Source organism: Gymnoscopelus braueri (assembly GCF_963280865.1).
Source record: "Gymnoscopelus braueri genome assembly, chromosome: 11".
Taxonomy (NCBI): Eukaryota; Metazoa; Chordata; class Actinopteri; order Myctophiformes; family Myctophidae; genus Gymnoscopelus; species Gymnoscopelus braueri.
The window spans coordinates 55,690,522-55,707,784 of NC_137613.1; the positions used below are offsets into that span (position 1 = coordinate 55,690,522).

General features: G+C 39.8%; 1 protein-coding gene across 1 annotated transcript in view; it reads left to right on the plus strand.

Moving 5' to 3' along the window:
• gatad2b (GATA zinc finger domain containing 2B) overlaps positions 1–17,263 on the plus strand; it is a 108,375-nt gene that overhangs the window by 69,339 nt on the left and 21,773 nt on the right. The window contains exons 2-4 of the mRNA XM_080441363.1: positions 7,168–7,441; positions 10,061–10,215; positions 16,764–16,893. Coding sequence (XP_080297489.1) covers positions 7,169–7,441; positions 10,061–10,215; positions 16,764–16,893 — 558 coding nt within the window. The 5' untranslated portion in view covers position 7,168. The remainder of the gene's footprint in view (positions 1–7,167; positions 7,442–10,060; positions 10,216–16,763; positions 16,894–17,263) is intronic.

A 17,263-nucleotide genomic window follows, 5' to 3' on the forward strand; every position in this document is an offset into this window, starting at 1 on the left:
TATTGCCCAGTTGTCCAGGTGCCCACATGTCCCTAGTGCCCAGATGTCTCCACCCCTAATTGCCCACTTGTCCAGGTGCCCACATGTCCCCAGTGCCCAGATGGTTTTGGTGCCCACCTCTCCAAGTGCCCACATGTCCCTAGTGCCCAGTTGTACAGGTGCCCACATGTCCATAGTGCCCAGTTGTCCAGGTGCCCACATGTCCCCAGTGCCCAGTTGTCCAGGTGCCCACATGTACCTAGTGCCCAGTTGTACAGGTGCCCACATGTACCATAGTGCCCAGATGTCCATATTGCCCAGTTGTCCAGGTGCCCACATGTCCCTAGTGCCCAGATGTCTCCACCCCTAATTGCCCATTTGTCCAGGTGCCCACATGTCCCTAGTGCCCAGATGGTTTTGGTGCCCACCTCTCCAGGTGCCCACATGTCCCTAGTGCCCAGATGGTTTTGGTGCCCACCTCTCCAAGTGCCCACATGTCCCTAGTGCCCAGTTGTACAGGTGCCCACATGTCCATAGTGCCCAGATGGTTTTGGTGCCCACCTCTTCAGGTGCCCACATGTCCCTAGTGCCCAGATGGTTTTGGTGCCCACTTCTCCAAGTGCCCACATGTCCCTAGTGCCCAGTTGTCCAGGTGCCCACATGTACCATAGTGCCCAGATGTCCAGGTGCCCAGTCGTCCAAAACAGCCATAATAGACATTAATATCATTTATTTAATAGAACAACTGTGTGATGGATGACTGCAGATGAATATGATATGTTTAATATACATACAGTAACAGTAGGCTACTGTGTGATGATTGCACAAACATTCGGTTCTGTTTTCTCTGTAATAAATATGTGTGTGTAAATATCATATGTATAAGATTTTTTTAAATATATATTTAATTTATACAGATATCATAGAATTTATGATATAGATTTAAATTTGTTTATATGAATCAGGAAGGATATATACGAAGGGGGTAGGAGTAAATACGTCTTCATTTCTTCCTATTCCTTTTTGAACATGTTGGGGATTATCCCCAAGCATTTATTTATTGTTATATATTATTTCGTTTTGCTTCATATTTTTTAATATATTATGGCTTACATTGTTATTTGTTAATTTATCAAATCAAACCAAATTATTATGAACATAAACGCAGTTATCATCATCAACAAAATATTAATACATTTGACCACTGACCAGCTCTATGGGCTGGAAGTAATTTTTTTGGTGTTTGATCGCTCTGGGTTTGATTGCTAAAGCCTGAATGGGACGGCAAGACATGCCCCCTCATTAACATACCGTCAATGAAATACGGCATGAAATAATTAATTAATTAAATGTTTAAATAATTAAATAATTAAATGTTTAAATAAATAATTAAATGTTTAAATAAATAATTAAATGTTTAAATAAATAATTAAATAAATACATACGTAAATAAATAAGGAAATAAATACATCAATAAATAATTAATTGTTTAAATAAATAATTAAATGTTTAAATAAATAATTAAATAAAAAATATACGTAAATAATTAAGGAAATAAATACATCAATAAATACATATATGTATAAATGAATAAATAAATACATAAATCATTTAAAACATAAATAAAAACATAAATATAAAAATTAATGAATACATAAATAAATATATAAATAAATAAATACATAAATGGTCACATAAATGAATACATTTCAATATTTAATTGTATATTTCTTTGCACAATTATTTATTTATTTTAGCATTTCTTGCTTTATAAATTCATTTATTTATTTATGTATTTATATCTAGATACGGCAGGTTTGTTATTCCATACTATATAGCATTTAGGTGTAGTTCCAGACTATATATAGCTTTCAGGAGGTGTTGTTCCAGACTCTATATTAAATTCAGGAGGTGTAGTTCCAGACTATATATAACATTCAGGAGGTGTAGTTCCAGACTCTATATAACTTTCAGGAGGTGTAGTTCCAGACTATATATAACATTCATGAAGTGTAGTTCCAGACTCTATATAGCATTCAGGTGTAGTTCCAGACTCTATATAACATTCAGGTGTAGTTCCAGACTCTATATAGCATTCAGGTGTAGTTCCAGACTATATAGCATTCAGGCTCTATATAACATTCAGGAGGTGTAGCTCCAGACTCTATATAGCATTCAGGAGGTGTAGTTCCAGACTCTATAGCATTCAGGAGGTGTAGTTCCAGACTGTATATAACATTCAGGAGGTGTAGAATTCTCGATCTTCATCTTTTATTCATGAGTGGAGCTGAAAGTTCCGTTTTGAAGCACTGCTTGCATTTCCCTCATCTCTGTGTGCTTGTGTAGTACTGTGTGTAGTACTGTGTGTAGTATTGTGTGTACTGTGTGTAGTACTGTGTCTATTGTGTTTTTCCCCCTAACTAATTAGTTAATTGTTTCCTGTCAGGAATTTCATATTGTTAAAAAGTGTGTGATTGATCATGTGTGAATGTGGTTTTAGGCTTGTTAAACTTGAACACATTTCCATGTGCAGTCCCACCATAGCATCATGGCAAATGACACTGATTTGCATACAGGATAGTTGAATAGTCTTCTTCAAAGATGTGTAAATCAGTTAACCCAAATTATTGTTCCATTTCACTTTATTTTCATACAGACTATGTCAATTAAATTGAGCTGTAGCCCATTGTTAAACTCAACTAATAACTAAACCCACCAAATATATATACCCTGTCAGAAGAAAAGTAACTCTTAAAATGTGAAAAATATTGAAGAAACTCAACTCAACACATCAAGTAACTACACCGCCAGGAGGGTGGAGAGTCTAGGACGTGTGGAGTGTTGTCCAGGGTGTTTTAGGGAAGGGAGAAGAGTCTAGGATGTGTGGAGCGTTGTCTAGCGTGTAGTTCCAGACTGTATATAGCATTCAGGAGGTGTAGTTCCAGACTGTATATAGCATTCAGGAGGTGTAGTTCCAGACTGTATATAGCATTCAGGAGGTGTAGTTCCAGACTTTATATAGCATTCAGGAGGTGTAGTTCCAGACTCTATATAGCATTCAGGAGGTGTAGTTCCAGACTCTATATAGCATTCAGGAGGTGTAGTTCCAGACTCTATGTAGCATTCAGGAGGTGTAGTTCCAGACTCTATATAACATTCAGGAGGTGTAGTTACAGACTCTATATAGCATTCAGGAGGTGTAGTTCCAGACTCTAGTAGCATTCAGGAGGTATAGTTCCAGATTCTATATAGCATTCAGGAGGTGTAGTTCCAGAATCTATATAACATTCAGGAGGTGTAGTTACAGACTCTATATAACATTCAGGAGGTGTAGTTACAGACTCTATTTAACTTTCAGGAGGTGTAGTTACAGACTATATAACATTCAGGAGGTGTAGTTCCAGACTATATATAGCATTCGTAGATATTATTATATATATTATATAATATTAACAATTATGTTCACAGACATAAATACATAGCTTCTATACTGTAGAGATAGATACAGACAGACATATAGATAGATAGATATGTAATCTATTCTTTTTTATTAGCCTTGGATCAAGGCTATCATAGATGTATTTTATTGATTTTGACATTTGCATATCTATACGAAAGTCAGACTCTATAAAATAAGTCTATGATAGTCTTGAACCAAGGCTAAGTTTTCATGTTGCTGTTCTATCATGTCATGTGACATCCGGTGCAGGCTACAGCTGCTGTGGACGGCTGTGTTTCCCAAAAAAATGCAAGTGAGTAACTTGTAGGACTACTGCTGATGAACTATTTTCAGCAGTTTCATGCAATCCTCATTTTCAACGGTTTCACCATACAAACGCAGCTTTTCTTTTTCAATTATGTTGGGACCCCTCGCTGTTTGTTTGAACGCTGAACGGTAACGGTAACGTTGTGCAATGGAGTATAAGTTAAGGTATAGAACTGCAACTCATAGAATGTGCACTCGCTGTAGCTCAAACTATACGATCTCTCTGAAAAGGCAGATCGTGGAGACTGGATTGTGGAGACTGGATCGAGTTCACCGGTTTTATCGTCATATTGACCACCAGCCGACGTGTATAGGTTTAAAGTGCTCATGTGTTAGTCGCTTCTTTTGGGCTTGTTTTCATAGACCTGGTTGCTTATGTCTCTAGCCCCCCCCCCCCCCCCCCACACCTGCACTTTGTCTGAATGTTGGATGGACGCTCTTCCGTCTTTAATTGGGACCATTTCCTCACAAAGCGCTGCTTTTAGCCGCGACGTGGTGGGGGGTGGGTGGATGGGGGGACGGGGGGACGGGGTGAGGTGGGAATAGAAGCTGTAATGTCTGACAAACATTTTGACATCTTATGATGGGCATGTGCTTTTTGTGGAACGCTGTGTTGGTAGCTGGCAGCTTGTGGAGTATGAAACGGGGGGGGGGGGCGTTGGGTTGTCTGTTTTGCTTTTGTTTCGTTGCAGCTAGCCTGTCACTATTATTACATAATCGCCTAATCACAATATGTATTTTGCATAATCGTCATAATTGCTTCCATGTTGAAATGTTTTCATATCTTTGCATTATTTTTTTTTAAGAATTGTGGAAATAGCAGATCTAAAAGCTCAAAACGCGACACGATGTGACGCGTTTTGAGCTTCTGCTTGTAGATTGTCTATTTCCACTGTTCATGTTTTATTTTATTTATCTTTAAGTGTAAACTAAAGTTATTAAATTATGTATTTTGTTTTGTTTACAAAGCCTAAAAGCCACAAACGGAAATGTTTTTTTTTTATTCATAACGTTCCAATGTTCAACGACAGAAACGCAGTTGAACCGTTAATCGCGATTATGTGAGCGACAATTAAATCGTCAAGAGTAACATTTGGTAATCGCGGCGGCCCTATGTGTTGCAGCTGAAACCGAGGTGTCCTCTGCCTGCCATGCTAACCAGCAGACCGCAGCGCACTGGCACACCTTGATAGTAATGCACTTAATCTGAAGCACGGCATCTCAGCTGACTGGAATACAAATGTAGCACACTCCAGGGGGAATACACACACACACACACACACACACACACACACACACACACACACACACACACACAGACAGAGACACACCCATTGTGTGTAGTTCTGTGTACGTTTGTGTGTGCGTGCATGCGCCTCGGGCCATGCAAGGACGCGGCCAAGCATGCATAACCCGAAGCAACCAGGCATGCACGCACGCACGCACACAACCACTAAGATCACATGTATGTGAACTTACCTCCATGCATTTCATCCACAAAATTTAACTCTGGACACATGGAACCCACCTGACACCCTGCCGAAAATAGCCGATCTGCAAGCTCACAATGTGTCGCGAAGCGAAATGTTGTGAGCTTGTAGATCTGCTATTTTCAACACACAGTACCATTACATGACGAAGTAGGAATCAGGATTTTACATGGCGTGCACATACACAAAGAAACATCATTCATATTGCATGACGTATTCATATTACGTATGAGCAATCGTTAATGGCTTTTTTTCCTGCCGTGTCATTCGCAGCGTTTAGCTGGCATCCCCGCCTGCCAGCGGGCGTTTTGATTGGTTCACTGCACAGTCAGCCTACTTGACTTGACCAGTCATATGACTCAGCTGACGGCTTTAGTGAAGACATCTTTGGTTGCCATCCGAAACGAAAAGTCTTCCTGTTAACAGCGATGGGGAAGCTCAGTTATCTACATGTTGTTCCCAATGGGACAACAGTGTGGGGAATGCTTCGGCATCATGTTGTCCCTATTGGGAGTTGGGACAACAGTGTGGGGAAAGCTTAGGCATCATGTTGTCCCTATCGGGACAACAGTGTGGGGAATGCTTCGGCATCATGTTCTCCCTATTGGGACAACAGTGTGGGGAAAGCTTAGGCATCATGTTGTCCCTATTGGGACAACAGTGTGGGGAAAGCTTCTAGCATCTACATGATGGGACAACAGTGTGGGGGAAGCTTAGGCATCATGTTGTCCTATTGGGAAACCACAGGCCATCTATATGTCCCTAAGTGGGTTTGGGGGGATGTCACGTATACAAGGGGCTGAGCGCTATTCTTAGCTGCGCACAAGTCTTTTTAACCCACTTCCTCATGGATGCCTTCATCCTCGCTCAGGATGGCTGTGTCATCATCGTCATCGTCATGGTCTGCTAATTAATTCATGTGATGATCTCTAAAAATCTTTTTTCAAGCATGAGACAATTAAGTTTTTCGTGTGCGGACCTGAAAGAAATGGTCCTCATCATAATAATAATAATAAATGTTATTTGTAACACTTTATATTTGACACCAATCTCAAAGTGCTACATGGCATAGAAAGTCAAGAAAAAAGATAACAAATGAGAACAATGAAATTAATAAAAGTCAGATCAATGGTAAGAGACCCCCTCCCAACTATACACAGCTAAGAAAAAGTTCAAGTTTAAAAATACACTAAGGCATCAATAAGACACAATTGACTACCTGGTATCCTATAGTTTCAATGTACAGATTGCTATTTTGATATTATATTGTTTAGACCAATGCAAGGTTCTTGGTTTACCTGTGGTCCTAGTTTACTGAGGCACTACACTGTCTCTCTGCATTCTATGTGTGTTTACCTTGCTTATTTTAAGTTGCTCTGGATAAGAGCGTCAGCTAAACGCCTACATTGTAAATTGTAAAAGCAGCTGTAGTACTACACATCCTGATAGGATATAGAACTAGCAGTGCTAGAGGTCCTGGTAGGACATAAATCCAGCAGTACTAGAGGTCCTGGTAGGACATAAAACCAGCTGTACTAGAGTACTATCTATCTCTCTATCTCTCTATCTATGTGTATGTATATATATATAGATAGATAGATAGATATGTTTTTCAGAAAACTCTTAGACTTTGTGGTTCTCAAAAATAGCATACAGCACATAACGCTGCGAGCTTGTACATCTGTATTTTTTTTACATTTTGAAAAATCTTTAAAGTGTGAATAATTTTGTAATTTTTTACACAGATCTTCTCTTCTGGGGTTCCTGGCACAAAACATTTTCGGATAGGGGGGTCCGCGGCCATTACATATCAATGTGGGGGTCCTTGGCATGAAAAAGTTTGAGAGCTACTGATTTAGAACGCATTTGTAGAATCTGCCTTTAATGGGGTTAACGCTGTTCTTACCGCACGTTGCTTTATGTTCTTCCCAGGATGGAGCGCATGTCAGAGGAGGTGCTGCGTCTCAACCTCCTGAAGCGAGGCCTTGAGGCGTCGGACGAGCGAGAGGAGGCGGCGCTGGCCAAGCGCCTCAAGATGGAGGGCCACGAGGCCATGGAGCGCCTCAAGATGCTGGCGCTGCTCAAGCGCAAAGACCTGGCCGACCTGGCAGCGCTGGAGGGAGCCGCCGCGATGGCCGGCGCCTTGGCCGGTGACGGCGGGAAGGGACCCGGGTTGAGCAGTCACCACCACCACCACCATCAGCAGGTTAGTAGAGTTTGGCCTTTTTTCCATTCGTTTTTATTTTTAATTGGTTTTGACTTTGGCCCCGTTTACACGACAACATGCTCTGCAGAAAACTGCAAAACATTTTACCAGGTGTGTCTTCCATTACACGGCAATGGTGTTTTGGGGGGTTGATAGCACATAAGAGAGAAACCACCTCCCAGAGTGGAAATCTTTGAAAACACTCCACCTCTGTGAAACTGTCAGTGAACGGGGCAAAACCTGTGACGTCACACTGCCACCTGCACACTACAGCGTTTTCAATCACTTCTCTGTCTCTGTCTGCACGCAATTTGTTTATCGCACAACACACTTTTCTGCAGGTGTTGCCGTGTAAACATAGCTTTTTAGTTTTCCATTACAGTTAAGTTTCATTTAGTTTTTAAAGTTTGCCTGTTCAATTTTTTTTTTTTTTTTTTGTATTTTGTATATTTATGTTTAGTTTTGACTTATTTTTTTTACGTTTTAGTGTTATTTTACTTTAATAAAAAATTGCAGATCTACTGTTGCGAGCTTGTAGATTTAGATTTTTGATTTATTTTACAACTTTTGACAACAGGGCTTACTTTTTTTTTTTTTTTTGCTCAGTCGAGTGAGTTTTTGTCAGTTTTGTAAACACAATACAGTTTCATTTATTGTCTGTAAAAAGCGTAATTTTTTGTTTTATTTTAGTCAACAGAAGAACCTGCGTTTTAAAAACAGGATTCTCTACTGAGCAAGAAGACGGTCTTTTTGCTCAGTAGAGAAAACTACGTTTTGGTCTTGGACATTCATCAGGCATCTGGTGCCTGAGGAAGGTCCAGGATCAAAACGTTGCCTTTTTAATAATAAACTACTTGATTTTTGTGGTAATTTCATGAGTTTTAGTTGAAGGAGCACTTCACCCATTTTCAACCTTCTCTTCATATAATTGGTCCTCACTAATGCTTTGCATTATCTCCTAGTTCCTTTGAGATTTTTTTTTTTTTTTAAGAGATGTCAAAAGACGTCTTTGGCACTCAGGGCTTACTATAAAACAGCCGTCAAAAGACGTTATTGGCACACAATGCGTTAATGGGTTAAGAGAAGTGGGGCGGAAATTCCTCTGAAGTGTCATGTCGCGCGACAACGATTTCTGATGACAACAACACAGGTGATAGGCCCCCTCACTTGTGGGGCGTTATATTGTCAATTAGATGGGCGGGATAATCACATTTACTTGTGTTTGCGTGAAGTAGGTGGACGCTTTTTTAGGAGAGCGGAAGCTAGTGATGTGTGGGTCGGGTTTTTTCATGACCCGCCCCGCCCCGCCACGGAACCCAACCCGCCTCAACCCGCCCCGTGACCCATATATAAATCTATGGCTCAACCCGCCCCGTGACCCGCGGTGGGGAAAAAAAGATAATCATCATCATAATAGCTCAGATTTATATAGCGCTCTTTTAAGTACCCAAAGTCGCTTTAAATGTCTACAGTAGCACAACATTGTCATGGGCTAAATAAACAAGCATGTTGTTCAAAATAGGGTTTTCTTTTTTTTTTTTGCTTGTGAGAGCGGCTGACCCGCTCACCCGCAGCCCGCATAATTGCCTCTGAAATCCTGACTCGACCACCCGTAACCCGCGGGTTGACCCGCGGGTTACGGGTCGGCCCGCTCATCACTAGCGGAAGCAGTCTATTGATTCCAATGGAAGAGTGAACGTGAACACAGCTTCTGAACCATTCTTTAGCTCCGTGGTCATTGAACTAAATATTGGACCCCATCGTCACTCACAAGCCACACAATCTTCCCAAGATTTTCATTCTAAAATAGCTTTTTTTCAGAGAGACAAATCAGGAGAAAATGTACTTTAATATCGACCTTTATTTGTCCCAGCAACACACTCGTGGGATCTAGCACCAGTATACAGAGGACATTCGCGAGACTTGCCGTCAGATGCCGGCGCCCACTTAGGAGACCATTTGTTGGATTTGTGTACCATGTTGCCTATAGTGGCTCCAATCGGGATGGTGTATCTTCCTAAATTAACAATCTTTGGTTCAGCTTGGAAAGACTTCCTGGTTGGAAGCTCTTGGGTTTCCTACGTCCTACCTCCTCATTGATGCTTTCTAATTCTATTTCCTATGTCCTTCGAGCAGGAATAAGAGACTTGACACGAGGAGAAAAATGGCTGACCGAATTCTACTTCCTGTAGGAGCTAGGATGTAGGAGATAGGACAGAGCAGACCTGAGACGCAGCCTGTGTCTCATTGGTGGGCTGTGGACAGTTCAGAAACCTGCTTACCAGTGTCGCGCTATGAGCTTGTAGATCTGCTATTTTTGAAAAGATCCTGAAAATGTTTGCAACTCTTACTGTACATATTTTTTTAAGTGAATTTTTTTTACTCAAATCTTTGCTTCTGGAGATCCCTGGCACAAAATATTTTTGAGATGAGGGGGGTGCGGACCCCCCTCAAAATACAGGCCAAATACATTACAATTTGGGAGTCCGTGGCATGAAAAGGTTTGACAACCACTGACCTAATAGAAAAAAACTATGCCATCTTGGAGCAACTATATGAATATACGTTGGAAATGGGTGAAGTTGTCCTTTAACTATAATGACCTTGCATCATCCACAGAGCCTGATGGGCGCGGTGGGGGCCTATGAGGAGAAGATGAACGGCAGCCTGAGGCTGGGGGGTCACGGGGGTCATGGGGGCCACGGCGGACCCAGCAAGAATGGCAAAGAAAACATCCTGGATGAACCAGTGGACATGAGTGCTGGCAGGAGATGGTGAGAGCGCTGATATCAGCACTAATAATAATAGTAATCATAATAACAACCACACACACACTCTGCTGTTCCATAATCTTTCCATTTGGTTCTAAACCTTTCACAATTTTTTTCAAAAATCTTCCACTCGTTCTCAATTCATTAGCATGAATCCAACATATTAATATTAGAAAAGATGAACAAAGAAACATAAGAAACAAACATTAATTTCCACAACACTGATGATGATAGTGCTGTCAAACAAGTCTATGAAATCTATGAACAAGTTTAATCTGCAACACAATTTTATACAATATCTAGTGGGGGTCCCTGCTTCATCTCTCTCTCAGCTAATTGGCCTGAAAAGCTTTGAAGACCCCTGGTCTACAGGATAAACATTAAAAGTCATAGGCATCACATGCTGTAGCAGGGAACCTTTAATCCCAATTCATACTTTCACGCGCCCCAGTGTTAATTTTGTCGACTAAAACTATGACGAAAAATGTTAGTTTACTACCTTTTTTTCACTGGCGAAAACTAAATAAAAACTAAGCTATGATAACTAAAACTAAGACTAAATATATTGACAATTTCATCAACAAATTAAAACTAGACTAAAATGTTAGGGAGGAACTAGTGGAGAAGAGATCCAATAGAACTAAGACAAGTAATTTTATGTTTGGTTGTGCTCGGGTGTTGCGCTCTGAAAATAGCAGATCTACAAGCTCACAACATGTTGCAGCGCGACGCGTTGTGAGCTTGTTGATTTAAAAATAGACTAAAACTAAAACATTTCAGATGACGTAAGATATCACTAAAACTAAATATTTGTTTTTCAAAGGACTATGACTAAAACTAAATCAAAATTTGCTGTCAAAATTAACACTGACTTGCCCAAAATAGCCAACCTACAAGCTCACAACGCACCGCAGATACGTTGCTTTGTGAACTTGTGGTTTAGCTATTTTCAGTACACCGTTACACGACAGAGTGTAAATGTAGCTTTGGGAAGTGATGTATGTGTCTAATGTTTTGTGTCTTATCCATAAATCCATCAGTTTGTATCCATGTGTTAACACATAGGGTGCCATAATTTTATAATAACAGAATACGTTCGGTGCCAGGAATCTCACCGTTGCGTTCCATTGTGCTGTTTAAAGCTGTAGACTCCATGACGAGCGATCCATGGGGAAAAAAAGCATGCCTCCATTTTGCCCGATGGGCCTGGCTAAAGGCTGGAACGATAACATCTTTCACGCGGGTCACAATGGCAAAGCGATCGCGGATACAAAATGTTTCGTTTTCCCCCAAAACGCAAAACGCAGAAATTTAGAAGCAGGGCTCCGCGCATCATAAATAGGCATAATTAATAGCCTAATTTGTTTTATGTAGGCAACAGTGTAGTCACTAACAACAGTTAATAATTAAAACGGCAGAGTGACAAAAGTTGTAAACTACTGGTTACCAAATACTCATCTTTCTTCAATCTAACCAAGATTCAATGGGTTTCGCACATGTAAGTTGAGAACACTATCCATTCTGCTACCACTACTACAGATACTACACTGTGCATTTAGCAAGACTGACTACACTAATGTTCTAATCAATGCAGAAAGCAAAACATCGGACATATCAGTTTTAAACGTCATGTTGTATTTGATGGGGAGAGTTAGGGGTGTCAAGATACACTAATTTCATGATACGATACATTATGTTGGGCATATGATATCGATATGATACATTATTAATGTTCTTTTCTCATGTATCATCAACATTGGCCATCATCTTTAGTTTAAAATAACTTTATAAAGCACTTTAAAAAACAATTACAAAGTGCTTTGTACACACAAATAAATACATTTGTGCAAGCTTAAGGGAGAAGTGAAGTTCTCATTAACTATAAACCCATTGTTTCAGAAGACAGATAGACACTAATATAACAAATATAATATAATATAACACTGCATAACTATAAATTCCACAAACCTCATATTTTTGTCATCTGGACCAACCAAGTGCAGCCTAGTTATTTCCAACAGCTAAAAAAAAATCTATAATACCAGATACAGTTTAAAACCGTGTAAACAATCTTGGATTAGATGTAGGCCTATTTGAGAGTGCAGAGGCATAATTGCTTTGATGCATGTCACATTAACGAGCGTCAACGAGCATCAGCTGACACACTCCCCTCTGCAGTGCTTTAAACTGAAAGTGACTGGAGTCTGTTTCATTTCTCTCCAAAATACCTTGAATATGATGGAAGACATGATTAATAATTACTGTGATTATGATAAGCTTTACATTTCATATCATACACCATACAGGAAGAACTCCTATAACTTTCACCGGCAAATGACTATGTATTAAATTAGTTTATGAGGTGTTTATCATTTATTAACAAGGTTACTTTGACGCGTTAATGAGCTTGTACATCGATTCATTTCAGTGAAGGAATTTGGTGTAGAGGTATCCCGGTCAGCTACTGAAACTATTCAATGTTTAAGGGGTTTAATGACTATTATTTTGAGTGAAATAACTTTTTGTTCATGTAGACATACTGGATTATCATAACATATTTGTCATTTGACATATCATATGTTTGCCTGGATTCCAGTCTGTTGTTGGCACAGCGTTAATTTTCACAACACATTTTGATCTAGTTTTAGTCATAGTATTTTGAATACAATTCTGTTTAGTTTTAGTCATCTGAAATGTTTTAGTTTTAGTCTAGTTTTAGTTGACTACATATAAGATTTTAGTCGACCAAATCTACAGTTGATTTAATCGACTAAAATGCGTTCTTGGCTGGCCTTGATGTGGTCGTAATGCCTGATTTATAATTAGCTGCGACACCCGCACGCAACCAAGCATAAAATGACTTGTCTCAGTTTTACTGAATCTCTTCTCCACTAGTCGCTCCCTAACATTTTAGTCCAATATTTATTTGTTGATGAAATTGTCAGTATATATATTCGTAGTTTTAGTCATCATAGCTTAGTCTTTTTTTTTTTTTTCGTCAGTGTAAAAAGGTATTATGTTCCGTCATAGTTTTAGTCGACGAAATGAACACTGGCGCCACAATAGAATGTCACAGAAAGGAAAGTATGTCGCGTTATAATGTCCATAATGTGCACCCTGGTAGAAACTAGGAATATCTACTGTAGCAGAACTCAGCGTCTGATATTATTAACTCCTCTATGTCTTAGGATGAGTCATCGTAACACACAGAAAGCTGGTCTAGACCAGGGTTTCTCAAAGTGGGTGCTATGGCACCCTAGGGTGCCGTGGCGCAAGTCCAGGGGTGCCACAGACTACTTTGATCATTGGAATGTATCAAGACCCTCTATACTTAGTAAAATGGACCTGAGTTGCACTATACTTGGTGAGTTATTTTTCGATCTACACCAACTCTCTTCGCTTCACTGGATCGTTGGGGGAAAGATTTGCATATTTACATACCGTAATAAGACATAAGGTTCTAAAAATGTACAGATGGTAGAGTTAAAGGTTTCATGACATTCAATAATTTTTGTTCCTTTTTTTTATGATCTCAATTTCACCCAAAAAAACTGAATTTTGAACATTCAGTGGATTTTCTGTGGTCTGGGGTTTTCTGAATAATTAGGCGTGGGATAAAAGTGCTGGGATTGGCCCCTGTACTTTGACAAGCTCTCAGCTTGTAGATCAGCTATTTATACTACGTCTGACAATTTCCGTTCCATTTCCTCAAGTAAAGATTTTGGACATGTGCGGTTTCTGCCCGGAAACAGCAATATATACTGGTGTGAAAGTGTTCCAACGCTGCACCAATGGTTGCAAATCTTATAATGTGATTAGGGCTGTCAAAAGATTATATTTTTTTAAATCATAATTAATCCCAGTTTAGCTGTGATTTATTTGGATTAATTGCCATTTGTAAATATGCCCATTTTCTCTGTATATTGTCGTGGGAACAGAAAGATAATTGAGGGCAGATACATACATATATATACATATTATATTTGTTTATTAGGGCAAATCTAAAAACCAATTGTGCAGCCGTGGTTGTGCTACTGAAGGAAAGATGGATACTAGTAAGGTTTATTAACTAGCCCAGCGATTTTCAAACTTTTCAGGCCGTGACCCCCCCAAATAATCGCATTTGAACTGGGGACCCCCCCAAATAATACAATTTTGTAATGGTATAGTAATTTTTTCTGTCTTTATTTTTATTTGTTTCATTTCAGAGGTAATAACAAAGTTCTTAACTCATTCACTGCCAGACTTATTTCTGGCCGCGTTTGCCCACTGCCAGCGATTTTTCGATTTTCTTACTTTTTAAGTATAGTCACAGAATATTTATCTCCATTATGATCGATCCCCTTATGGTTTGTCAACGAAGTCAACGAGGTCATCACGACCGTGTTGACATTAATTGTCTGCCTTTGAAAATAGCATGTCTTGACCAAAAATACATAGTAAAAAAAAAGTACACAGGAGCCGAGATACAGGATTTTTAAGTAATACGTTAACCAAGAGGTGAATGGAGCAGCAAATCTTCGGATGACGATATCTTGGGTTCTGTGTGAGGAAAACGAAAAAAAAATCTGTTTTTTACGTCAGTGGCAGCATTGGTAAACGGGAATAATAAAATGTTTTACGTCAGTGGCAGTGAATGAGTTAAAAGTCCTTAAATTGTCACTGTAGAAATGTGCAGATACCCTGTGAAATGTTGCTGGAGTGAAAATACGTGAAACTTAGTAGGACTGTGTGTCACTATTATAACATAATCGCCTAATCGCAATTATTTATGATAATGGCAATTCTTTTTGCACAATCGTCAGAATTGTTTCCTTGTTGAAAAATATTCATACATTTAAAAAATATATATCTATTTATTAAGTATAAAATGATCAAATCCAGTGAGCTAATAGAGCCTGACTGCTTGCTCAAGGGATAAATTGAATCTTGACCATCAGAAACGACTCATATGTCTCGAGGGCAATAATCGATGTGTCGATTGATTTTTCTTTTCTTTTTTTTGCTGCGCAGCAGTTAAGTGGAGAGCCAAACTGAGCTTTCCTTTAATTCATTCATCCGTCTACTGTCTGTCCCCTTGCCAGCGAAAACAGCGATTTTACTGTACCTTTTCAAAAATCATGGAATATTTTCCGTGACCTCCGTCCTCACGGAGATTGGCTCATTACACGCACAGGGTGTCGTAGTAGAGGGGGGGGGGGGGGGGTTTGGGGGGAAATGTCCGGTGAGCTATGGCCGTTTGAATGTGGCTTGTTTTTTTTTAAACAAACAGAAAAACAGCAGAAAGCCGAGAAAAATTTGCTTTTATAAATCCTTTAACATGAAAGTTGCCTAGCCTTTTTTTGTCATGATCACATGATTTCTGGGTGTACTCTTCTTCAGTGGTGCTTGGATCATTCACAGGCTGCATCGTTTGGTAACCTCAGCGAAGAGTGCTCGCCCTAATACACGGTCGCCCCGGATCAAATATGGCGACCGGGCACGGTGTATTCTGGAAATGCCATCAGCTCACGGAAGCCTTTCCCCTCAACAACGCTAATAGTAGGCATAATATCTTCGGCTATCATCTTGGCTGTCAAATCAATGATCTTTTCACTGGTGAGGTTTCACGGTGAAGTCTGCCATTCTGTTTGCTTGGGTGAAGGGCAGGCGTTGGGACCAGGTGTCTTGCATTAATGTGATTTGACATCACTGATGTTGACGACGAGTGATACGCATACTTTGTGTTGCACAATTTGAATTTCACTGTTTTATCGTCAATCTTGACAAAATCATCCCACGCCGCACTCTCTTACGTGAAGCTGCCCAAGCAGGACTAGTCGGTATCTTATTCATTAACCACTTAAACCCCCCAGCATCCTTATTGTGGGGAAGACTTTCGCAGAAAACAACAGATCGACAAGCTCACAACGCTCACAACTCAATTTCTTTGTATATTTTAGTTATTTGTATATATATATTTTTTTACAAAGCCTAGAAGGCAAACATAAATACATTATTTATTCATAATGTTCCAATGTTCAATGCCAAAAACACAATCTAACCGTTAATCGCGATTATTTGTGTGGCAATTTATCGTCAACAAAAATGTTGACAGCCCTTGGACTGTGCAGTCTGAATGTCCGCACGCTGTAGCTCCCTGAAGTGCATGAAATGTTCCCATCATCCACACGTGATGTTTTGGACTTAATGCTCTAGTTCAAACGCAGCTATATAGAGACAGACACCACATAGTTGTGTCCCTAAAGACACAGTGTCAATGTCACCTCCTCTACCAGGACATGTCCTGTCCTCCATGACAGTGGATCTGAGAGTGTACCATGTTATGTTGAGATTTAGTTTACTTTAAATCAGGCATAACAACGCCGTCATGGCCAGCCAATACATGAAATGACATTTCAGATGACTAAAATATGACTAAACTAAATGGGAACTTTAATCAAAAGACTATGACTAAAACTAAATGGGAACTTTAATCAAAAGGCTATGAACTAAAACTAAATCAAAATGCTGTCAAAATTAACACTGGGTCCCATCTCTGTTTCTTCCAGCGAGGCGGAGAGAGAAAGACGTAGCCCGTCCCCGGACGTCATCATTCTGTCGGACAACGAAGCGTCCAGTCCCAGGAGCACGCCGCGGCCAGAGGACCGCCTGCACCATGCCAATCTGGACATGTTCAAGGTACCAGTAGTGTAAAGTAACTAAGTACATGTACTCAAGTACTGTTCTTAAGTGCAATTTTTAGGTATTTACTTTACATTACTGGAGTATTTCCAATCTTCAATACTTTATACTCAACTGCACCTCAGAGACAAATATTGTACTTTTTACTCCGCAAAAAAAGGGTACTTATTATATTGTTATATAATTAGATATTCAAATATGTTTTGATTCTGGGTTTGTTTTGTTTGCAGGCACATACAACAGAAAATGTACACAGGCCGATCTACAAGCTCACAATGTGTCGCATTGGGATGCTTTATGAGCTTGTACTGTATATCTGCTTGTAGATCTGCAAATGTTGGCTCTTTCAAAAACTTCCACCTATAAT